A 24871-nucleotide genomic window follows, 5' to 3' on the forward strand; every position below is an offset into this window, starting at 1 on the left:
TTCCCAGTGAGATCAAACCTTTCCCTGAGGGTACAGCACTTAGCCAAGCATCACTGGCTTCTCAGACAAATCCAGTGACGTCAGAAAGGTGACAGACTTCCACCTAGACCTGAGTCCTGCTATCCACAATCCCATGGCAAAATACATCCAGGCAAAGCCTTGAAGTCCACAGCCCCTCCATGGCACTTTTCCCCCAGGTCAGTTCCCATGGTTGTCACAAAACATCGGTGTAAGAGAGCAGAGCAGCAGCGTCTGATACACCACTACATGATGAACAGGGAAACCCACTCCCATCATGAGACACAATTTTATTATTTTTCTGTGAATAATCCCAAAAGAGTAGGGACAAACTCCTTGGATGGAGGAAGTTGAGCTCAAATGCCTTGCATCCACTTTTAACAGAAAGTGTTTGCAGCACTTAATTGCAAGAAAGCCACAATTAATTGTGCTACAGTATCAGTAAACACACTGGTCACATCATTAGAGCCCATTATTTTTCCCTCCAAGAAATTACATTACTACATTATTGATGCAACAATCCAGTGTAATGAAGTGCTTTGCATCCTTCTTTCTCCTTTTCACCAAGTCCACAGTGGTATAGCCCTGACACCAAATTTAGTGAGGGCTGTTTTGGGTTTTTTTCCAGTAGGTCAAAAATTCCAGTTAACAACCTAAAAAACAGCTGCAGAAGAAGTTAAAACACCTGTCCCTAATCAGCTGCAAAGGCTTGGGTTTCTACTTGATACAACTCAAAATTACAGCTATTTCTAAATACTCTGCTTCAACAGTGAATATTTTTACCTCATATTTTTACTTGGACAGACTATTTTAGAAAGGCATTTGAGAGAGATTATGCCAGAAAGCAGTAAAATAGCAAGCAAGCTGCTTATGTAAATACTGAACTTCTTTAAACTTAGGGGGAAAGAAAAGAAGCAGTATTCAGAAGGTCACCACTCCTAATGAAGAGAGCACATATGAAACTCAGGGAAGGAAGAGTTGCCCATGTCAAAACGGCAAAAGAAAACCTAGAGAAGTGATCATGAAAGGAGCTCAGAACAGTGGAACATTCAGTCCTGAGACTTACTCATTCACAGGACTACTGAAAGGTTATTCCTGTGCTACTGCAGGACGCAGCCTCAGTTTGCAGTGCCCATCAGGAGCGAGTGGCTCTGCTGCACCAACGGCAGCAACACCCACCACATCTTGTGCAATGACTGCCAAAGGTTGTCCAAGCAAAGCTTTGGCTAAAACACAAACCAGTACTTCCTCTGCAATTATTAATACAGGATTAATATAATCTTTCAAAACAGTCTCCATGTGCATTACCCCAGCACATTGTTTCCCAGCCACTCCTTTGCAATTATACAGTTCCACAAACCCTCACCATGCTGGGAAAGGAGAAGGCTCTTTCGAGTAACTTTAAATTTACTCTTTCAGTCTTGGCTCTCTGCAAAAAATTCAGCAGTTGCTCAAGTTCCGACTTTACCACTCAGTCCCTTGCATGGTGCAATCACAGAATCCCCAGGTGCCTTCTTTCTGGACCAAATGACACTACTGTGGTTGACTATCAGTGCACGGAAACAATCCCCATGGGCCCCTCCACCAAATTTCATTATCTTTTCTGCTTTTTGTTCTGTTCTTTCTCTTTCTGGAAATCAGGCTATGAAACTAATTACTTCAGACTCAGAGAATGTTTTATGTGGGTGCTGAATTGTTTTAATTTTTCCTTATGCCATGGTCAACATTTGCATTTAAATATCAACTGCTTTTTTCTGTGTTATCAGCACAATGCCAACAGCATTGCAAACCTCTAAAGGAGAAAAGATCAGAACTTATCCCAATGATACTTCTCAAGTCACAGTCAAGGAGAGAAGTACAGTAGTTTCACGAATACAAGCCGCACGGATTATAAGCCGCACCCCCCGTGCCTCGACAATGTTGCTGTCTTTGTCAATAGATAAGCCGCACCCCGAATATTAGCCGCACTTTCGTTCGTCGCGAGAATCCGTGTGCAGCTTTCACAAATTGGCCAATTAGTAACAGGATCGCGGCATAGAGGGCTTTACTGGCTCGGGGCGGGGCCAGGAAGGCTCGGCCCGCTCATGGTTGCTGACGGGGCCGGCCGGGTGGTGCTGCAGCCACCGCCGGGCTCACTGGCCCCCCTCTCCCGTCAGCACCGCCTCGCCGCTGCGTTGTTTACGTACTCGCCCTGCCGGCGGGCCAGCCACTGCCGCCGCTGGCAGGCACGCCGGCCGCCTCGCCGCTGCGCTGTTTACGTACTCGCCCTGCCGGCGGGCCAGCCACTGCCGCCGGGTTCGCTGGCCCCCCTCTCCCGTCAGCACCGCCCCGCTGCCGCGTTCCCTAGCCCTGCCGGCGGGCTGCCGCCGCCGCCGCCCGGCTCGCCGGCCGCGCCGCGTTCCCTAGCCCTGCCCGCCGCCGCCCGGCTCGCCGGCCGTGCCGCGCCGCGTTCCCTAGCCCTGCCGGTGGGCTGCCGCCGCCCGGCTCGCCGGCCGCGCCGCGTTCCCTAGCCCTGCCCGCCGCCGCCCAGCTCGCCGGTCGCGCCGCGTTCCCTAGCCCTGCCGGCGGGCTGCCGCCGCCGCCGCCCGGCTCGCCGGCCGCGCCGCGTTCCCTAGCCCTGCCCGCCGCCGCCCGGCTCGCCGGCCGCGCCGCATTCCCTAGCCCTGCCGGCGGGCTGCCGCCGCCGGGCTCGCCGGCCGCCCCCTCCCGTCTGCACCGCCGCCGCGTTTCCTTGCCCTGGCCAGCACTGTAGGCCCCCGCACCGCCGGGCTCCCCCATGCTGCTGGCCCCGATTCTGCTGGGCTTCCCCCGCTGCCAGGCAGCCCCACCCGCCGGCCTTCCTGCTTCTGCCATGCTCCCCTGCACTGCTAGCCCCAGTTCTCCCAGGCTCCCCCGCCCTACTGACCCGGCTCTGCCGCCCCCCTGCCCCGCCCTGCTGGCTCAGGCTCTGCCGCCCGCCCCCCACACTGCTGGCCCCGCCTCTGCCAGGTTTTCCCACCTCTGCCGGGGCCGGCCGGGCTCCAGCTTGGCTTGGGGCTGCCGCGGGCTCTCACTTCCGTGTTGGCAGCTTTTAGAATTTTGTTAATGTATTAGCCGCCCCGGAATATTAGCCGCACTTCCGGGTTTCCACCAAAATTTTGGTCAAATTGGTGCGGCTTGTATTCGTGAAATTACTGTAAGCTTACAAGTCTTGGTTTTCTTAACATCTCTTCCCTCTAAGTGCTGTCTTTGCCCCAAAAAAGGCTGTTTCCCAGAGACTCATCCAACTCAGACCCTACCAGACCAGAAAATGTGTAAATCCCAACCCCAAAGACACCAGTGTCTGCACTCCACCCTCTCACTCCAGACAGGAATGTCTTACCAGCACTGTCAGAAGTATGCAACATGGATTGCACAAGCAGTCAATTGTACAGGTTTAAATCTGCTCAGCAGCCAGCTTTGCAGCCAGTTTTGCAGTTGGGGTGTGTTTGCACTGTTTGCATGAGAAGCACCTATTAAGCAGGCAGCAGTATGGTTCCAGGTAAACTTCCAGGGAGTCTCCAAACATAGCCCTAGGTTGGGCAAATCAGAGCCATCTAATCTCAGGTTGACAGAGGGGGCGGACAGGGTCCCATCCAAAGGAAAACCTTGCCTTGCCTCCTCACTCAGTGAAAGAAGTCACCTGCAATAGTGGCTAGTACCTGAGCATCCAGCCCCAAACCTTAGAAAACACTTAGTGACTCATCAGCTCCTGCCTCACACAGCCTGTAATTAGAACCTCACCAGCCCTGATAGGGCAGTGTTCTCCCACCCATCTGATAACTCGAGTCCCTCCACAACATCAAGCTCTATCTTGTGCCTTTTTCTCCCCATGACATCTCTGGTCAGAGAGGCAGAGTGGGCAGACATCAGCATCCCCATCTGCTCTGGTGGTTTGAGGGCTCTCATCACCACAAGTCTCCTTATAAAACCTGCCAATTATCCCACGCATAGGCAGTTTCTGTGCTGAAGACAGGTGACAGCCTATATATCCTTCCTGAAGATCAGTTAGACTATCTGTACACTAAGGAGGAATGAGTTTTGGCTAGGGTGTTTTTCTCCTGTTGTGTTTAATCTTGCTTTAAAAGGGTTCAGCCACCACAGTCTAACTGCTGATGTGCGTCAGACAGCATCACCAACTTATCTTGGCTCCCAGCATTCCACTGCAAGAACATTGATACGTAAGTTCAGTATCCTTTGCATTACATAGGTGTTTATGTCATTCCTACATTCAAACCTGTAAAATATTTCAAACTACTCCTCGTCTTACCCATCACCTACCAAACATGCTCTTTAAGATGGAGACAAGGCATCATATGGATTCCCACAGGCAAGTATTTTTCATTTAAAAGAGTCCGCACATTGCTGGTGTCTGTTCCTACACTCATCCAGCTTGCAAAACTGTTTTCATTCTCCAGAAAGAGAAGGCAATTCTTTTGTGAGCACACTGTTATAATGAAGAACTAGTTAACAGGTAAAACACAACAGCAAAGCAAGAGCAGGTCCTCACTGCTGAGGAATGGCTAAGCTTGGGGTTGGAGTTTTTTCCAAGTTAGAGGAACTGCGTACTTGGAAACTCTTCCTCCTCCTCCTTACTGAGAGCATGCCAGATAATTAAACTGAATTCTTATTTTTAAAATCTAATTTACTTTTGAAAACCTACACTGCTGGACTATTTTTAGAATTTTTCTTATGTGGGCCAGTGGAAATAGGCTACAGTCAGGTAGCACAAGGCCCCACAGGCTTCACTGTGCAATCCTTAAGCTGAACACCATTAATCAGAGAAACAATGGGGAAAAAATTCTTTTCAAATTAGAAATAAGTATCTGCAGTGAGGTACTGATACTAATCTTCAGTTTTGGAAAAGCTTATCTTAAGCAAACCTAAATCTGGGCTTACAGCTTTGACCCAGTTGAAAACTTCTTTAATTTTTAATTCTTTAATTTGTTATCAAATGCAAGAGCTTTTCTTGGTGTTTGACAGGCTGTCCTTACCACCAAAATCAGTGGGAACGTTGCCCAAACAAGGACTACAGGATTGGGTTTAGCACTACCTTTGGAACAGTTTGTATCACACAGCACCCTGAACAACACATATACTAGAGAACTTAAATAACACAAGTAGCACAGGGATACTTTTTCCAAAGCACTGTGTTCTGTGACCCTTATTTTATAAGCATCCAGAGAAATAACAGCATCAGAGATACCTGCATCTAGCCCCTAGCAGTTGACTTTGGTATTTGGCAGCCCAGAGCAAAATAATCTACCTATCCAGACTTCCAGTGAATGATTCAGTGAAACTACTTTCTGTGATATGCTGACATGCAAAGAAATGCCCCTGTATTACAAGGAAAAAAAAAATCTTCTTAGCATTGTCCACAAAAAAGGCATCTCAGTGGGTAGCCAAAACGACTCTGACCTCTGAAATCTCTCTCATTTCTGCTGGCAGCACCTTCCATTCAAGGTCTGGGAGTCCAGCACTCATCCCCAGGCATCTGGCCCACCTTCCCAGTGGCAGCTTGCCTTGCTGACGGCCACATTCACTGCTTAGAGGTGACAGAGAAGTGAAGATGCTTCATCTGGGGTGAAGGACCTGCAGTCTGGGGAGTACATATGGCCCACAGCACCACAACTCTATTTTTCCAAATCCCTGTTGGATAACATCCCAGAGACAGGCTTGCAAGACTTGCTTAGCTCTTTACAAGAAAAAGTCAACCTTCCCTGATTGTAGTAACTCCATCACAGTCAAACACAACACAAAAGCAAAGGCACTACAGTCCAACAGTGTTTATCCAAAATTACCACGGGGCCAAAGAAACTGCAAAACACTGCAGGATGCAGTTTCCTTCAATTATTTGACTGCCTCAAAAATGCAAATACTTTCAACATACCTCTGCTGCAACCCCAGCCCCGCTCACTTCCCCACCTGGGAGCAATATTTCATAGCAGTGCAATTTAAAAACAGGGTGATTTTATGAATTTTAAGGCCTCAGACTCTTGCAGGTCCAGGTGCTACTCCACAGCACTCAAGGACAGAAATCCAGTCCTTGAAGAGGCCCCTCCTCTAATGCTCTGAGGGGTTTCTGTTTGCCTGCTCACTCACCAGCCCATCCCAAGACCTTTACGGCTGTGTGAAGTCCATGGGCTGCTCCTATGAGCAAGGTCTATGCATAAGAGCTCCGGAAAAGCCACATAAGGCTGTGAATTTGCTGGCCCAGAAGTATTACCAGCCCCTCACAGCTCAGCTGCAATGCCTCCATTTGCTCCTATCTCCTGGCGAGCATCCTAACACCTCTCACACATCCTGCAGCAATGATCCCTCCCTGCACTTTCGCTTTCAGCTGCCTTAAACCACCACAGAAAGTGCTTCACCTGTCTCCTATGCTTCCACGCAGCTTTTGGAAGATAGATCCCAGTAAAACATCCATTACTGCCTGGAGCACCATGGCAGGAAGAGCCCAGTCTCCAAGTGTCACACCAGCCAAGTTCCCACCACGCACCAACATCAGCCAGCCACACACCACCGCCCACAGGGGTTTACAGCAGGTCTGACACCATGCTTTTAAATGGCCTGGAACCAACTGGGGTGAACCAGTCCTTCTTCCCTTACCCACCTCTGCCAGCTTGATTCATCAGGCACACAATCACCTGTCCTGAGGTCTCTTGGTACAGGGAATATAATTTTCTTCCTATTCCATAATATTAATCCAGTATTGTTTAAAACAAGTGAAAGACTATTTCTTTTCCTTATCAGTGATGAGCCAAGAGAGTCCCTGTGGGAAACTTCAAGTCTCTTGACCACGTTTTCAGCCTCCAAGCTGGTCTACATATTTACTACCGGATACCCTCTTACCATACTATAAAACCCCTTGGGCTGTTTTCAGGAACAATTACACCAAAAAAGGGTACTGCTTACTATGAACTCAGCCTGGGAACCAAAGAAGAGGATAAAATACCATCAAGATGACAGGCACCTCTTCAGTGGAGCCCAAGAAAATGGTCATGTCCCATAAGCCATGCTGTAGAACTTTCTCCTTACCCACAAACTGCCAGAGCAAGGAAGTGTGATGATTCAAAAGCATCAGCACATCAGGTTAATTAAAGTAACTGAGACAAGCCTTAGCAAGGTGTCAACGTGCTTATGCTCCATCCATGCTGCTGAACTGATCCACACCAACAGTGGATCCTTCTTCGTCAGGTGGTCCCAGGAACATGCCTCTCACTCCAGCTGTCAAAATGAGCCAACAGTTAGCTGCCTTCCTACTGACTCATTTCACCTGAGCAGTGCCCTCCTCTCTTCGGTTTTTGAGAGAGAGAAATGCAGCCCTATGGAAAGCAAAAGGAGTGACCAGACACCAGATTATATCTTCTCACTTTAACAGCAGAATAACTATGTTACCTTCTGGGAAAATGGGAAGCTTACCTGCAGCCAGACAAATGTGGCCACTAATAGAAACTCTTTGTTGTAGGAAACTCCTACAGGGCAGACCAAGAACCAACCACATGTGACCACTTGGCTGGCACAGTCCCTCACCATGTCTGTGTTTTTTCCAGGCTGCCTAATTGAACACTTCTGGCAAAGTAACCAGAGGTTAATAAGCTGGCCATGCAAGCTCTGGGGTAATTTTCACTTTATGTCTTTTGAAATCTTTAAAATACTTATCAGGTACATAACTGTAATTACAGATTTATACAGAGATGGTGCAGTGTGTTGCTTTCAGCCAGCAAGTAAACAAGGACAAGAGCAAAGAAAGAAAATAGTCCTTACTTCTTTCTTATGCCTTGCTAAAGCCTTCTACATCTTGTGAAAATAGCGTGCAGGCAGAGCAGAGGGACTGGCAGGATGGCACCACTGTCGGAGCTGGACATGATGGCCCAGCCTGGCAGACTGAGGCAGCAGGAATCTTGAGCCTGGGAATAGACTGGGAAAGTGAACAGGCACTAATGTGATCTACCATCCACCAAGCATCCACTTCAGCCCTCACGAGTAGGCAGAACATCAGCCTGCTCAGGGATACGAATGGTGGCAGTGCTGCTGCTCATCACACTCACAGCAGAAAGCACAGCCTGGTGATGAACTCCCTCATCCATCCCCTCCTTTTTTTTCCTGTACATCCTTTGCTGGGCCAGCAACAGAAATATTTTGCATGAAAGCTGCTGATTTCAGCAAACCTCCCAAAAGGAGCCCCCCCCACCACTCTTTCTGCACTACCCATTGGCCAGAGGAAACTTCTCCAGGCAGAGGACTGAATTCCCAACACCCATGTGCTACAGGAAACAGCTCTCTCCTCGTGTCATCTCATTGAGGAGGGCTTTCTGCTTTCACACCTGCATTACAGGAAAGATGAGGGGAAGACCATAAAGCTTTTTTTCTAACTTCTGAGACAGGAGAACTCAACCGCTAACCTGGACAGGGGAGAAAGGGCTGTAGATGTTTTCAGCCACTGCACTACTGGGTATTTATGCTGGACAATGTGGAAGGTTTGTGACTGACAACCAACTGTGTTGTATGGCACACACTGCAGAAACACTAACACACTAAGAACGGTGTCTTTTTCATTTTTATTAACTTTGAGCAGCAGAAGAGAAAGCATTTACAGCAGCATTAGGAAAAGGTAGAAAGTTGTCCCTAATGTTCACCTGCACCTTATGTCATCAGCTCATGGGATGGCTGAAAAACTACATGAAGCTTGTCAGGACTCAGCACAAAAGCCAGGAACTCAATATACTGCTAAAAATATACTGTTATTCCCCTAACATGCTCCTTGTATACACAATCACATTTCCCAATCATCATTCCAAAGCCTCATTTACATCAGAAACTAAGTAATGTAGATGCAGCCTGAAAACTCCCTAGTGTGGCCAAGGTTATAAATGCTATTAAAGTACTTTCCAACATGACAAAAGGAATAATCATATTGGCAAACATAAGCTTTATGATTATCCTGGGTGCTTCTGGTATAACTATTTCTGGGACTTTCGTTTTCTTAATGTTACACTCATAACTGAAACACATCACATGAATCAAAACATCCAGAGGGGAAACAAATGTTCATCAGCCAGTCAGTCAAACCTCAATCTCCTGCCGGGTCCCTACTTCCCAGTCCCACCACTGCTCCCTTCTCAAGGTGTCCTCTCAAGGCACAGAGGTCTTCAACAAGCACACACACACACTGATTATCCTTCTGTCCCACTCCTGCCAGCACCACACATCAAAGCAACCCACTCCACTACAGAGAAGGACTGCCATCCCAGCTCCCACGAGCATCACTGGTCACAAACAGGTAAAATCTTCTCCCCTTCGGGAATTTGTCCCCTTATCCCTCCTGTAGGAAGAGGGGTCAAATTCACAACTTATTCAAAGAGGGTGTGGAAGTTTGCTCGGAAGGTTGTCAGGTAAGAGAATCAAGTAAAAATACACATCATTTGTTGCTCTACCAGTCATGTCAACCTCTTGGCATGGGACTCAAATGCCCTGGAATAGATGGAAAAAACAAAACAGCAAAGACCTCTAAGCATAAAACACTTATAAGCACATATAAGAAACTTCAACTATAGTCCTTTTTTTTAACCAGCAAAAAATACAATGGAAACATAACATTCCATTTATTGGAATTTATTCCCCCCATTAGGGGTGGGAGGGAGGATATTCTTGAAATTACAGTTTAAAATAAGGCAAAGAAAATAGCATAAAATTCCATTTTGTGCCCAAATATTCCCCTATCATCTTAGCTGAAATAAGTTTTAGATTGATTTTTACACTGCCCCTAAGGCCATAATGGCATCCTGAATGGTTCAATTACAGCAAAAAGCAGAGAAGTAACAAATAACAGTGTATTCACCAACAAAAGAAGGGTATGGTCTCTGTATGCACACATGTATGCATACATGTGTATTGAAATTTAAAAGCATTTATTGATTTGGTTAAGCTGTGCTAATATATTGGTACTGCTAATTTGCTTGGAGTCCCCCTAGTTCACCTGAATTAGGAGAAGAGGCTGAGGTTAAACTGAGGTTAGCTGACACATGTCAGCCAAGCCTGACCTAATCCTGGGTTTCTAACTAGTTTGATTTTCTTTTCCAAATAATATTAAGAAGAGGAAGAAACCACAGGGATGCAGTTGGGTTACAAATCACTATTTTTAGAAGCTGTACACAAACAGACAAGGTACAGTTGTGCATGCTGCCTCCCCCACAAAAAACTCTATCCGATGATCCCCCGGTTCCCTGGCTGTGTCCCTCCAACCACAAGTCCTGCCACAAAGACATGGAGACCCCCAAAGACTGAAACAGGAAAAACCAATTTCTTAACTCTGTATTAATTCAATACCATGCCTCCTCCCAGTGAAAGAGGACCACCATAATCCCAAGTATTTGAGCTACCTGGACCTGCCATTCAAGCCCCCCTGGTAAAACAACATACATGGATTTACTCCAGTGATCTGCACTGATCCAAGACCTGGGGAAACTTCCCATTCATCTCAAAGAATTTCTCAGATCTAGCCTAAAAGTAAGGGTTTGATGAGCAATAAAGAAACTAAAATAATATTGCTTAAACCACAAAGGTGCCAGCTTTTACTGCCTTTCACTGAGCACACAGTATTTTTCTCCCACGGTTCCAAGGGAAATAACACTCTGTGCAACTGTTATAGGATGTAAAACGTGCACTGTGCTGTTCAGTCGGAGCTCATAATTGAAACATTTAAGCATCAGTGAAATCCCAAATGTAAAGTTTTTAATTTTCATTCAGCCATGATGTTAAAATTCTGGGGGGAGTGGAAATTACTACCTCAGAGTGCTTTTAAGGTCTATTCTTTCTGGTGTAGCATTCAGAAAGACAAACTCAGTCAATATGCCAGCAGCTGCTGCCATACTCCAGCAGCTCACTGCCAACGGCATCGCCTGCTTTGCCTTTGTCACCACTGCCCTGTCCCATGAAAGAGGTTATCAATGACACATGGCCTGCTGCCTGCAACACATGAAGGACTGCCACCACCTTCATCCACAGGCTTTCAACCCTGCAAGAGCAATGAGCAGGCTCCTGTTGGAGAGTGGAGATCCCAACAAGGCAGCTGTCCAAGCTCAGGCCAAACACACCCAAAAGAAGCCCAGCAGGCTCAAGGGCTCACAGAAAGAACCAGCTCAAACCCCTCTGTCTGAAGGCACATGAGCATCATTTATAGGAAGGAGAAGGTTATCTTGCAATACTGATCTTATTCAGCAGCTTCCAAGATGACTGAGCATGACATCAGGCTAAAAAATCTCAGCTGAAACCACTAACCACTCTGCAGAACTTACAGGGAAGCCCTGAAAGGCTGGTTTGTGTCTTGCAGATGCTCAGACCATCTCCCCAACACTCGTGTTCACAAACTCTGTTAGAGCAATCTTGGACTGCATTGGGCACAAACTCATGTTCCTTACCTACTTACATCCCATGATCTTCATGGGTTGCCTGTTTCACAGTCCAGATGAACTTCAAGGTGTTGAATTTTGCCTGAAAAAAATTTAAAGGTTTGACATTTGCCTCCCAGAGAGAGGCGCCTCTCCACACAAAAACCTGCCTGCAGATAAAGCACTGCTAGAGAGTCTGCTTTTGCATTGCCTTCCACGCCCTCACTTTCACTCGTCGACATGGTAGCTCCATAAAGGACCTCACCACTGCTTCTTGTTCACACCTGACGGACCAAACCCACTGATTCCAGTGCTTGTGTATTCACGTGCAATCCAGCTGGGAAATGACACCCCAACTTATTGAACCTCAAGAGTACAAGACTTGTATCTTCTCCTGGGGAGGTGTAAAGAGATGTGAGAAGTCTGCTACCTGTTAAGTTGTACTATCACGGTGTTTCAAGTACTGAAGACAGAGGAAGGATGAACTTGTGGTTAGGCCACTAAATAGAGATGCAGCCTCCAGCAGCCCAAACCTCCTGCCACAGATTGCCCCAACAGTTTCAACCAGGTCAAATAATCTCTCACATCAGACTTACCCACCTGTTTTAAGTGCCTGAGAAAAAAATATTTGCAATCAAACACTGAGTGCTCAAGACAACAAAATGGTGAGGTCTATATAAACAGATACATACCTCACTGGTGAAGAAACAGACTGATGTGTTTAATGGTTTATAATGCCTGGTTTAGTTACCTTGAAAGTGCTTAAAAGCAGGCAACACGCCCTTGAATTAAATCTAAATAAACATTTACAGCAGTAAAAAATGGCTTTTACTGTAAGGAGGCCTGGCTCTTGCTTGCACCTGTAGCTCTAAATATATTTAACAGGACCCCAAACTATGTATTATGTTAGAAAGCAAAACAACATTATAGACATTTGCATAGAAAGCAGGGAGACAGAGAGAGAGGCAAAACAAAATGGACAACTTGCTAGGGTCTGATTCAAACATCTTAGAAAAATGCTATTTGCTCAACTCAGGACTGAGCTATCAAGGAGATTTGTGGCAGCTAAAACTACAATAAAATGGAGATTAAAACTGTTTTGTGTCCCTAGAAGGGAGATAAATGAGGGTCGGAATGAAGTTCATTTAAATCCACTGAGCTGATACAGAGGGAGTTAGAGAGAGCCGCAAAACAAAATGAAAGGCTCAGTAGGAGCCTGCACAGCCAGTGCTGCAATGTCAGAAACGCAACACAGTGCCATCTGAAACCTACAGGCACCGTAGCAGGACTCAAGGAAAAAAACAACGGTGGTACTCCTGGGGAAGCCATGCCTGCCTGCACCAGCACTGGAATAACACACCAGGGTCCTGCAACACAAGCCCTGGAGAGCAGATGCATTTTGACGGGTGGTTCAACGAAGCCTCTGGGGAGGACATCCACTGCTGGAGTAAAACCACCAGAGGAACACCTAAGCAACATCTATTTACAGCAGGGAGGAGTATCTGCCCCTTTCTTTCGCTCCCACTTGGCATCTTCCTTTGGGTCTCTTATGGGATAGAAGGTGCCTTAAGACAATAGATAATTAGCTGTAACGCATCCTCTGTGGCTATAACAACTTAACAAGGCTTATCTGGAGACGTGATCTAGGCTTCCAGTTAACCTTGTTCTCCCAGTTCCCGTCCTCTTCCATAGCCCCCCCTTCCCAATATTTGCATCTCAGCTTGACAAGTATTTTAAATTTAAGCTTAATAAAAGTGTTTGCATATGTCTGTGCACGCTTAAGAGAAGGTATGAAAAAAACACCCTATTTAAACCCTGCCTCCCCGAATCATCGCTCGTTCCATTTTCCCTTCCCTGACAAACAGAGGGAGCTCAAATAAGGAACATCAACTTTGGAATGCCACTCTACCGAAGGATAACTTATTAAAAATATTAGGTTCATCGTTTAAAAAACGAAGGGAAAAAATGGCCAGGAAGTTAATGCATCACGGTGTTGCATTTGTGTCAAGCTCTGAGTATACATGCACCAACATGAATGAAATCGGTCCAGAAAGACTGCATTTCAGCGCCAACCACGCAATCGCTGGCCAAACCACTGCATATGTAACAAAAGTTTGATCTCGCCTGCAACCACTCAGCTGCGCTTCTGCCATTTCCTGTGGAAAACTGAAGCTCTGAACCACTGTCTCTCAGCCAGCCGCGCCGACACCCAGCCAGCTGCCCCTCAACTCACGCCCATGACGCCGCGGCAGGCGGGCGGGCGGGCAGCCCCGGCAGAGCCGCGCGGGGGATGTTCGGCAGCTCCCTCCAGCCCTCCCCGCGCCCCGGGCTGGGCACCGCCGTGCAGGGGCAGCCGCGCCGCTCCTCGCTCCCCGGCCCCACGGCAGGTGCGGCGGCGGCCCGCCCAGCGCCGGGGGGGCGGACGGGGGCTCGTCCGGCGCAACAGGTGGTCGGTGGCGCCCGGTCTCGCCGGGCGGCCGCACTTACCGCTGGCGTTCTTTCCGCAGATGAGGTGCTGGTAGGGCTGCAGCAAGCCCCAGAGCTCGGGGTCATTGTTGACCGTCTGCTCCAGAGCCTCCAGGGTGAAGCGGGGCGCCTCGCCACTCTCCTTCTCCTTCTCGGCCGGGGCGGCGGCGGCCGTGGGGCGGCCGGGCGGCGGGAGCGGGGCGGCGGGGCCGGCCAGCACCCGCGCGTGGATGTCACGGAAGAGGCTCTCGGTGCCGGCGGTGAGGTAGATGGCGGCATGCTCATGGATGCGCAGGGCCACGCGGCTGTCCACCATCCACCGGTAGAACTTGCCCACGGAGAAGGCCAGTCCGCACCGCGCCGACTTGCCGCGGCTGAAGCGGTCACCGCCGCTGCTGCTCATGTTGTAGAGGGAGAGGGCGCCGAGGGCGGCTGCTGTGCAGCGGGCCGCCAGCGTCCAGCCCAGGACGATCTCCATGGCGCTCCGCACCTCGTGTTTGGTGCACTTGGCGAAGCGGAGGCTCAGTCTCTGCGCCTCCCGAGCGATGCGCACCAGCGCCCGGCTCACCAGCGTCGAGAGCCGCGCCGCCGCATCCCGACTCCCGGGGCTGGCGGCGCCCGGCGCCCGCGGCTCCCGGCGCGGCGGCGGCGGCAGCAGCAGTGCCTCCACCTCCTCCAGGCTCCAGGGGACCTCCTCAAGGTCGGGCAGGAGCCGGGAGCACTGCTGCCCCGCGCAGTCCAGCACCTCGGAGTCTTCCGCTAGGACGGTGTTGACGGTGTCGAAGCTGTTGTGCCGACTGTGCATGGAGTCAGTTAGGTGCGGCCAGCAGCTTCCTCCATAGGGGTACGCGGGGTGCGAATCCGAGCAGCACAGCGACAAGTTGGAGGAGCGCACCGAGTCCGCCGCACCACCATACCCGGAGTCCAGCGTCAGGTCTTCCAGCGTTCTCACCGCCGTCTTACCTCTCCGGGCCATCGCCGCACTTCATGCTGCACCCGCGGGACCCGGGCGGGGAGCGGCTCAGGGGAACGCGGGGGGAGAGAGCAGCGAGGGGGCGCGGCGTGACCCTCCGGCCGCTTCGCTTCGCCCCGCTCCGCCAGACGGCGGCGAAGCGGCGGTGCTGCCTGCGCCCTGCTCCTGCTGCTGCCGCCGGCCAAGCCCCGCTGCCGGCCCGGCTCCTGCACTGCGCCGCGCCGCCGGCCCGACACCGCACCGCAGCGCAGCGCCGGCCAGCGGGCGCGGGGGCGGGGCCATGCAAAACGGCCCCGGCTCGCAGCCAATGGGGATGCTAGGGGGCGGAGATATGCAAAGCAGCACGCCCGGCGGCCAATGGCACGGCGCCCTGCGGCAGCCGCCCCTCCCTTCGCTCCGCGGGGCCGCTCCGCGCCGCGCGGGCCGGGAGGGGGCGCGGCTCGTCCGGCCCCGCCGTGTCCCGGGCCCGCCCGCGGAGCCTCCGGTGCGCGGATCCCGCGGGGCTGCGACCTCCGCGCAGGCAGCACCTCGAGGGCTGGGACTTACTGCGCTGCAAAGCGAAGATGTGTTAATGCGGTCGTGGCCCCGCCGGCAGCCGGGGGAGTGCGGCTAGCTGCGTCCTCTGTCCCCGCAGCTGGGAACAGCACGGATCTGCTACAGGCATCTACGCCGTTCCCCAGGCGTACGAACTAGAGTCCCGCTGCAGCCCGCACTGGGTTTTCACACCAGCAGTTCCCTGAGTTGCTATAAACAAATGACAGGGAGTGCAGACACTCGCACATCTCATCAGACAGACAAGACGTTTTGAAATCAAGCAGAAACTGCCACGTAAGAACCCCAGCCGTCATTCGAGTCAGGAAGAGCAATTTCCAAATAATTAAAACAAGTACAATAAAACTCTTTGACATTCTTGACGTTAACCCATTAAGTGTTGTGAAGGCTTTGACAAGTAACAATTGTACTAGGCTTAGGGCACATAGCCTATGCGTAGTAAGATGGTTTTTGTGGAAGACAATTTATCCTCGACTAATGTATTTTAATCTTACATTGCTAAGCTTTAGCTTTATTAGGAGTTGCCTGACTAATGTCCCAGGCAACAGACTGAGAATGTATATGTTTGCATGCTCTGGTTTTGAAGAAATTTTACATCCTTTTAAGCGTAAAATACCAGAAAATTTCTATCCCTTTAAGGATAAAAGCCTAGCAAACACATTTGTCTATCATGCCAACAGAGGCAGCCAAAATTCTTGGACAGACAAAGCAAGTCATGTAAGTGATTTCCCCATCCAAGCAAGCCTGGCACTCCTTCAACATCAGCTTCCTAGAGGAAAGGCATGAGCACAAGTACAGGTCAACTCATTTGTCAGTCAGGTAAGGGGACAACCATGACACCTATGACACCTATTGACAACAAGAGGGGGTTGCTTTCCAAATGAAGTCAAGTACTGTCAAAAACTGCTTTCTCAGCATATTCTTGGCCCTTCCTCAAGATGCACAATGGGTTTCCATAGATTTCCCAAACACCACCGTATCGTGATGAAAAGTATAAGAGCTGAGAATAGGAGCAACCTGAACTTAAGCCACTCTCACAAGTGAAGTAAGATGCTGAGGCCCACACTGCTGGCAACAGCTTGTCTTGGGGCTGGCTCACCAAAAATGAGACCGTACCTCGAGAGTAAAATCCTGTGGATTTTGCAGCAATCCAGCAGTACATCTGACAGTAGAGCCCTCTGGTGTCTTCACCACCTCAGTGCAGTGATTGCTCAAAATTCCCCTTTCCCATTGGTAGGAGAAGGAAGGCACCACCAGGACTAAACCCCTCAGGATAGTTGTTTTTCTTACTCCATTCACCTGACTCCATCCTTATGCTCTCACAGAATGCCACTACTGCACATGCTAAGCATACAAGAGCAGGTCAAACTCAGGTAAAGTTCAGTTTGGGGAGGTTTTCTAGTAATTGGTTTGTAGGGTTTCATAGAGACACAAGGTGGGCAGCCAGGGAGGATAGAACAGGAGACATGGGTGTTTTGCTCACCAGCCGTTGTGAAAAACAGTGCTGTAGAGGTCAACATCCCCCTTGGATGCTGCATAATTTTTAGGCTACAACATTGCATTGAGATGAGTAGGATAAAGAAAAAGCAGACAGTTGTCTTGGGCACCATGAAGACCCAGGCATTTCTAGTGTTGACTCAGAAACAGTTTGGACTTCTAAAGAGGTTGGGGTTTTATTTTAATTCAGAAAGCAAAATATTGGGTCTTACTAGAGATTTTGTACTACAACCTTGCACACAACAGTTTGATTTCCAGTCACAGAAGCTCAGAAGATGTTGCAATACTTGGACACACCAAAGGCATGGCAGCAGCACTAGGCTGGTTTAAACTTTCGAAAGTGGTAGTAAGAACTTCTGACTCATTTGTTCAGAAGACTAATTACCTTCCTATTTGAAAGGGCTGAAGTTCAAGTAAGTTCAGTGTGACCAGCCTGGATCTCAGGTGATCTTTTGATACCCAAAGAATTTCACCTGCCCAGGTGTGGATACGCTGGCTGCTGCATCCCAAATTTGGAAAGTGCTCTGCAGATAGGATTCTTAAACCCCCCACCCCCAGAAAAGACAGGAGCAAGCAGTTTGGAGCAAAAGGCACCCCTGCAACATATACAGTGCCTGTATGGGATAAGCTCTGGAGACAGCCCTTAGCTTTAATCCAGAAAGGGCACCACACCTCTCCAGGCCCGGGAGGAAGGGCAGGTGTCTGCAGCTGCACTCCATTCTGCAAGCCTTACAGCCAGGGTCATTTGCCTATGAGACAAGAACACCCTCTGCAGAAAACAAAGTCCCTTTATGTGTCAAAGGCTGGGTGGAAACAATTTTCAGCTTGTTGGAGACAGGAACATCAATTATCCTCACAGACAATTCAGACAGGGACTGATTAAGTATCATACCAGGATACTAAGTGCCAGCTAAAACTCTGAAAGAGGGAAATTGAACCACGTTTTAAAAAGATGCTTAGGGCAAATTTAAGTGAATGGAAATTTGGCATTTTTATGGGGAGAGCACCAACTGCTGCAATTCTTTCCTACCCCACCCAGTCAACTGCCTGCAAAAGTCGTCTTTTTGACAGCAATAGGGAAAAAACATGACAGCAAACAGGCTGCCAGACAGAGCAGGAATTCACCTAGGATCAGGCCACTCCATGTAATTTCTGTATTCAAAATCCAATGTGCTGCACTGCAGTAACAGCTCAGATCAAAAGCAAAATTTGCAGCATCTCCCAGTGCTATCCCCAGCTGTTAGGAACAAGCAGCAAACCTTAAGAGGGCCTTGCTTATATTGCTGGGGAAGGCAGAGCGCTAGTGTTTCTAATCACAGAAACAGGAGTTCATTTGCAAACCAAGGCTGTAAGCCTGTAGCAGTAACGCAGGTGTGAAATGCACATCCCTGGCAGAGGAGCCTTGGGGGCTGCAGCCTGTGTACAGTGTGCTGCAAAAACACACTGGTCAAAAGAGCTTAGAGCTGGCATCAGGTACCACTGTCCCTGCAGGACCACTGGGAGACTGCTGCCAACTGTTTTGACAAGCAGGCTCAGGGAGATGACTCTAGTGTTGCTCCTCCAACACATACAACTCCAAAAGCAGTGGGAATGAGTGACGCAATGAGGCCACCGGCTTGCCAGCTGGAAGGGAAGCACTGGTGGTGCCTCCAGCATGAGTGGGAGGGAAGAATACGTGGCAAGCGGATGCCACACCACCCGCTTTTTCCCAATCAGCTCCATCCTGCTGACTTAGCAACAAGCTGAGTTAGGACCCCTGGCTAGGACTTAGCAGGAATCCTTGCCCAACGGAGAAGTAAGATTCAGCTGATCAGCTTCCCCTCTTGCAGACACTAAGGAATAGAGCTGCCCCTATATTTCAGCCGACTACTGTTTAGCCAGGGGCAGCCACCCACCTATATTCCTCCTGCTCTGCAAAAGCAGCAGCAGCAACTTCCCACTGGGCTCAAAATCCTTCCTGACTTTCTTCCTGCATCCCCCATGTGCTGAGAGTGGAGTTTTTTAATAGATGTGTAGACTCGTGCCAGACATGGAAGGGAGAGATTACTTGGGATTTCTCAAAAGACTCAAGCAGAGGATGTTCTGAGAAACTGCCAGCCTAAACCAAATCTCACCTCATATAACAAAGCTGTGGAGCCCATGGCCATAGTACAGTTTGCAAGCCAAGAGCACAGATGATTTCAGAATAAGATCTGACAAATTCCTGAAGGCTAAAGACACTGGCAACTATTAAATACAATGGTGCATGTGCAATCTTCATCTCAGTTTCTCACCAGCTGTTTGCCAGAAATGACGAGGTTATGCCAGGGGACAGAGGACTTTGTAATTGCTCAGTTACTCAACGGGTCTGTCGTTGATGGCTATGAAAGATGAGCTACTTCACTGCAGAGACGGGGCCAGAGCCTCCAAGGCAGTTCTTTGCTTTAAACACTTGCTTCCACACCAGCCAAGGGCATTACCACCAGTTTACAAGCGCACCTTAGCTCTGCACAGCCAACGCAGAAATATTTGCTGTCTACAAAATACTGGATCTTATCCTTAGACAGGACCAGTTGCAATCTCTACATGAATCCTGACATGTTTTAAAACTTTTCTTCAAATCATCCATGACAAAGTCTCTAGAACTTCCCTAGGTGCTCTGTTTCCAAGTCCAAATAGTCTTACTGCTTGAAACAGCCTTCCTAACCCTGACCTAACCTTTACTTTGCCACAAATGGAAAGAATAAAAATATACTACCAAACCCTTCTAGTAGTCTGGACTAACATCTGTCTTGTTTACTCTTAGGCAGTATTAAAAGCATATAGTGCCAAGCAGAATACAAGTTAGCCTCCAGCCAGCAGGTATAGGTTCTTCTCACATTGCACCTACACCACTCCAAAAAGCATAACAGTGTTTGCATGCTTTATGCAGTAAGATTATACATACAGTAATTTCATAACTATAAGGCGCACCCTTTTGACTAAAATTTTCCCCCGAACCTGGAAGTGCGCCTTATAGTCCGGTGTGCCTTATCTGATGTACAAAGTTGCAACATTTGCCACCCCAGAAGTGTGAGCCCGCAACAGTCCCAAGCCGAGCAGAGCCCGCCCGGTGGCGGCATCGGGGCTAGCGCCGGGCCAGGGGGAGCCCGGTGGCATTGGGGCAGTGGCCACGCGGGGGAGGGAAAGGGCGGCGGTGCAGCCTGGGTTGGGGGGCAAAGCCACCAGCATCGGGGAGGTGGCCCCACGGGGCAGGCCTGCCAGCATCAGGGCAGCCCCTCCGCATGCGGCGGTGGGGCAAAGCCACCAGAATCGGGGCAGCCACCACACAGGGGGTGAAAGCCGCCGGCATTGGGGCAGCAGCGGTGCAGGGGGTGAAAGCCGCTGGCATCGGGGCAGCGGCAGAGCAGGGCAAGCTGCCAGCATTGGGTCACCCGGAGCGCCAGGGAACTCCCGGAGCAGTGGGGCCCTGGGGACGCTGCATGGAGCAGCGGTGGACATAGCCCAGCCCCGGGGATGCTCCACGGAGCAGCAGCGGACATAGCCCGGCCCCGGGGACGCTGCACAGAGCGGTGGCGGGCATAGCCCGGCCCCGCCGGGTACAGGTGGGCCCAGGGGCCAATGGCTGCCGGGTTGAGGCGGGGCCTCGGCCAGCAACCGCGCGGGTGGAGCTGGGGGCAGAGCCTCACTGAAAAAAAAATGTGCGCCTTATAGTTCGGTGCACCTTATATGATCGACAAAGTTGTGAAATTTGCTGACTCCCAGGGGTGTGCCTTATAGTCCAGTGCGCCTTATGGTCGTGAAATTACTGTACACTATGTTTTGATCAGAACTGAAAGGAAGCGGAATAGCAGGCTTCCCAGAGGACAGACACAAGGAAAGACCGTTCAGCCAGTGGTAATTTTCATTCCCACCTAAAACATGACAAACCTACATAAGGGGTATATGTATGACTATATGGGAAAACAATTGAAAGGTGAAATCTAACATGCTTGACATCAGCAGTGGCTGTCAAGTAAGTCAGCCCTTTAATCTTCCCTTGGGGGAATGTCCAGCATAAGACTGTTTCAAGTTATTCTACCATTTTAAGTACAGTAAATTCACGAATACAAGCCGCACTGAGTATAAGCCGCATCTCTGGGTGTTGGCAAATATTTCGGTTTTTGTCCATAAATAAGCCGCACCTGAATATAAGCCGCTCTGTCGTTCGCAGCAAGGACCCGCATGCAACAAAGTTGCCAAATACTAACAGAACCGCGGCATGGCGGGGGGTTTACTGGCTCAACTAAGGCTGTGCAGGCTCGGCCCGCTAGGGGCTGCTGACGGGGCCAGGTGGCCCAGCCCAGCGCTGCCACTCGGGGCTGGCCGCCGCCTCTGGGTTCGCTCGCCCCGGCCCCGCTCCCGCCGCGGCGCCAGCCGGGCACAGAGAGCACGCCCCGCTCACGCCGCGGCGCCGGCCGGGCACGGAGAGCACGCCCCGCTCGCGCCACGGCGCTGGCCGGGCACAGAGCACCCCCTGCTCTCGCCACGGCGGCGGAGGGTGGGGGCAGAGCACCCCCCCTCCTCCCCGGGCCGTGGCAATGGCAGTGCGCCCCCCCCACGTCCTCCCCAAGCCGCAGCAATGACGGCGCGGCCCCCCACCGTACTCCCCGGGCCACGGCAATGGCAGCGCAGGGCCCCTGTCGGCTCCCCGGGCCGCGGCAATGACGGCGCGGGCTCCCCGCCTCCTCCCCGACCCGCGGCAATGACGGCGCAGGGCCCCCGTCGGCTCCCTGGGCCGCGGCAATGGCGGCGCGCCCCCCCGCCCCGGTCCTCCCCGGGCCGCGGCAATGGCGGCGCAGGGCCCCCGTCGGCTCCCCGAGCCACGGCAATGGCGGCGCGCCCCCCCCGTCCTCCCCGAGCCGCAGCAATGGCGGCGCGGGGCCCCCCCGTCTCTCCCCTGGGCTGTGGCAGAGGAGGAAAGAGAGCTCTCCCGCCTCTCTCCCCGCCCCCCGTGCTGCCTGCAGGGAGCCAGGGCAACACAGTAACACTGTAACAATCGCGGAATGCCGGCTTTTACTGGCAGGTGCTTGGCTCGGCGCCCTGGCTGGCACGTCTGGGGTTGTAAATGTCAGAAAATTATTCACATATTAGCCGCCCCCGACTATTAGCCGCACTTCCGGGTTTCCACCAAAATTTTTGTCAAATTGCTGCGGCTTGTGTTCGTGAAATTACTGTAATTACTTCTCTCTGTCTGTCACCAGTGAAATCCTCTTCCTAACTTGGTAGCTCAGGAATGACAATTTATCTCCTCAAGGTGCAGAGTGCTCAGACTTGCTGGCTGTTTGCAGGGGTTCAACCTCACAGTATAACCATGCTTGCTGCATCCTGATGCTGTGAGCAGGTGACAAGTGGCTCTGGTGCTCACTAAGTCCATGGTGTGTCATGCAGTCCATCTGAATACAATCCGTAAGGGGTTGTAATCATTTGTCCTTGTTTTCAATTTAAAAGTCAGCTCTGATTTTAGAAGAAAACAAGTATTCTGTAGTTTTAAGTACTGTTCTTCATGGTACTGTTGTCCATGGCATTCTTAGGAGGAACAGGTTCTACAATATGATATTTCCTTCTGGCAAATGTGCAAAAGGAAAGGAAAGACTTAAACCATGCTCTCCATTGTCCCCACTCATGGGGGCTTCTTTTAAAGCAAAGCAGAGGGAAAAAGACTAGAGAAGGTTATCTTTAAATCCATTCACACCTCTACTTCTTGCCATCACTTCAGGCTTACTTACATTTCTGCTATTAAAAAAGCAAAATTCCCAGCCACCAATATTTGGCAAGAGAAACTCCCAGGTAAAGACTTTCTCAGTTTTCCCATTTAATGTTTTTTTTTTCCTTAAGAGCTCCTTTGCAGGTAGACAACAGCTCGCCATTCACACAGCTCTCCTCTGCAACACAGGCTCCTATCTTCATCGTGCACACTGCCACAGCTGAGGTCCTGCTCCCAGCATCGCTCGTGGCCTCAGTACCACATCCACTCATGGGTGGGTTGGCAGCAAAACAAGCAGCCTCAGATATCTCAGCAGAAACAACTCTTATACCATCACTCTCCAAGCCAGTTCCAGGAAAAGAGGCTTTTACAAACAGGTTCCCTACATCACTCTTTTCTTATATAAGCAGGCAAGACTTTTTTCCTCTTCCCCCCGAAATAACAGGGGAACACATTAGTGAGCTGCAGGCCTACCCTATTGCAAAGCATAATTAAGATAAGAGACTAGTAATTCCCTGATATTAAGTGAGAACTTTCTATTTGTAGGTAAATCAAAAAAGAAGCCATTTTAAGATTTAGGTTTTTGGTTTTTGTTTTTTGGGGGTTTTTTTTTGTTTGGTTTGGTTTTTTTTTTTTTTGTTGTGACGCCTTTTTTTCGCCCCTAGAAGTAAGAGAACAAAACCTAGGGATTTTGGCATAAGATAACATTTAAAGAACTGAGCAGTATAATGTAGTGTCAATCTCTTTCCTTTGTCCTAACACTTACAACTTCTTTTGCTTGATTTCCCTTCAAAAGTTGATCAAAGCTCATTTTTTTTAAACATTACAGCATTCTGTTCATTCTTTGCCTGACCAAAAGTGTTGCTGAAATGCTCATAAATAAAATAGAAAAAAACCACAAACTCCACCCAGCTCATCTCAAGTCAAGTAAAAAACAGCTCCAGAAATACTCATATTGCTGTGAATGCTTTTTCTTGCAGGGGTATCACATCACTGCAATCTACCAGGTCCAGCAACAATGGTACATGTAGCAACACATAACAGAATTTTTTTTTTTTTAAATATTAATAGTAATTTTTAAAGATTAACAGTAGAGAGCACTAGACAATGAGAACTGACATTTCTGAACTCTGTCATGAGGTGTGTTTCATCATTGCATGGGGCCCTGACATGGCACAGTGAGGTCCAGCACAGGTCCCCTGGTTAGTCAGAAATTAAGGGCACAGCAAGACGGGAAGGAGAAGGCCAGCCCTGCTCTGGGGAATGCACTTATAGGAGGTTATGACTGGTTTAGGATAGCTGAGGACTCACACTGCAAGGGTGGTGGCCTCCACAGGGGAGCAAACATCTCCTGTGAACCCACTGTGGCTTCTGAGTAGCTGTTGTCAGGAATTGGAAAGTTACTATAGACTCCTGCTTTCACACATAATGAAGACAGGAGCAAATCATAAAATGTTTGTGGGAAATCATTCCCTCTAACCAACCCATAATCCTCACTTTTCTCCACCATCTACCCCTCTTTCTCTCCCATTACTGCGAGTAACTATTTATGGTGCACACAGAGATTATGCTTTATCCACTTTATCCAACCAGCTACCTACTGGAGTTCTATATACTTTAAGAAATATGAGCTACCAAACTGCCTCTTCCAATTGTTGTAATTTCAATCATTTTTTGCATTTGCAGATGCCTAAAGGCTGGGAAATAAGCATTGCAGAAACAGTGAGAAGGGCTGGAAACCGTTTCTACTTCCCATCACAAGCTCTCAAATGACCTGTATCTCATTTAGAAACCTGTCAAAACACCTCTCCGAACAAGCAACTTTTTCTCCTTTCAGAGTTCCCTGTTGTACATCTTGAAATACCTCAAGGCCGATGTCAGTTTCAAAGGTAAAATAACATTTCCAGTACCTGAAACAGGTGCTGGCAAAGCCTCACACTTGACAGCTGCTGGATGCCCGAAGGAGACTGTAAATAAAGGACAGGAGTTTACCCCGAGCCTGGCAAGAAGTGGGGGGTTAAGCACCCACACACAGTTTTATCCTGTAGTTACAAGGGCTGTGGAAGGGAAGGGCTGATGACACACTTCGCTCTCGCTCCTACCCCCTGTGGGCAGGGCTAGAGTGCAGAAGGTGCCCCTAAGTGGCAGCTGACCATATGCTGCACAAGGGAGGTAGGGACCAGTTTGTAAGCACAGATGGTTTAGGCCCTGTTAAATACTGATCCTGTGATT

General features: G+C 49.7%; 1 protein-coding gene across 3 annotated transcripts in view; it reads right to left on the reverse strand.

Annotated features, from left to right (window-relative positions):
- The window catches only part of BTBD11 (BTB domain containing 11), a 180373-nt gene extending 165286 nt beyond the window's left edge, over positions 1-15087 (reverse strand). For all 3 annotated transcript variants that reach the window (XM_033056878.2, XM_033056877.2, XM_033056876.2), the window contains exon 1: positions 13914-15087. In XM_033056878.2, the coding sequence (XP_032912769.1) occupies positions 13914-14868 (955 nt within the window). In that variant the 5' untranslated portion in view covers positions 14869-15087. The remainder of the gene's footprint in view (positions 1-13913) is intronic.
- Positions 15088-24871: the final 9784 nt, after the last annotated feature.

This window comes from Catharus ustulatus, chromosome 4, assembly GCF_009819885.2.
Source record: "Catharus ustulatus isolate bCatUst1 chromosome 4, bCatUst1.pri.v2, whole genome shotgun sequence".
Taxonomy (NCBI): domain Eukaryota; kingdom Metazoa; phylum Chordata; class Aves; order Passeriformes; family Turdidae; genus Catharus; species Catharus ustulatus.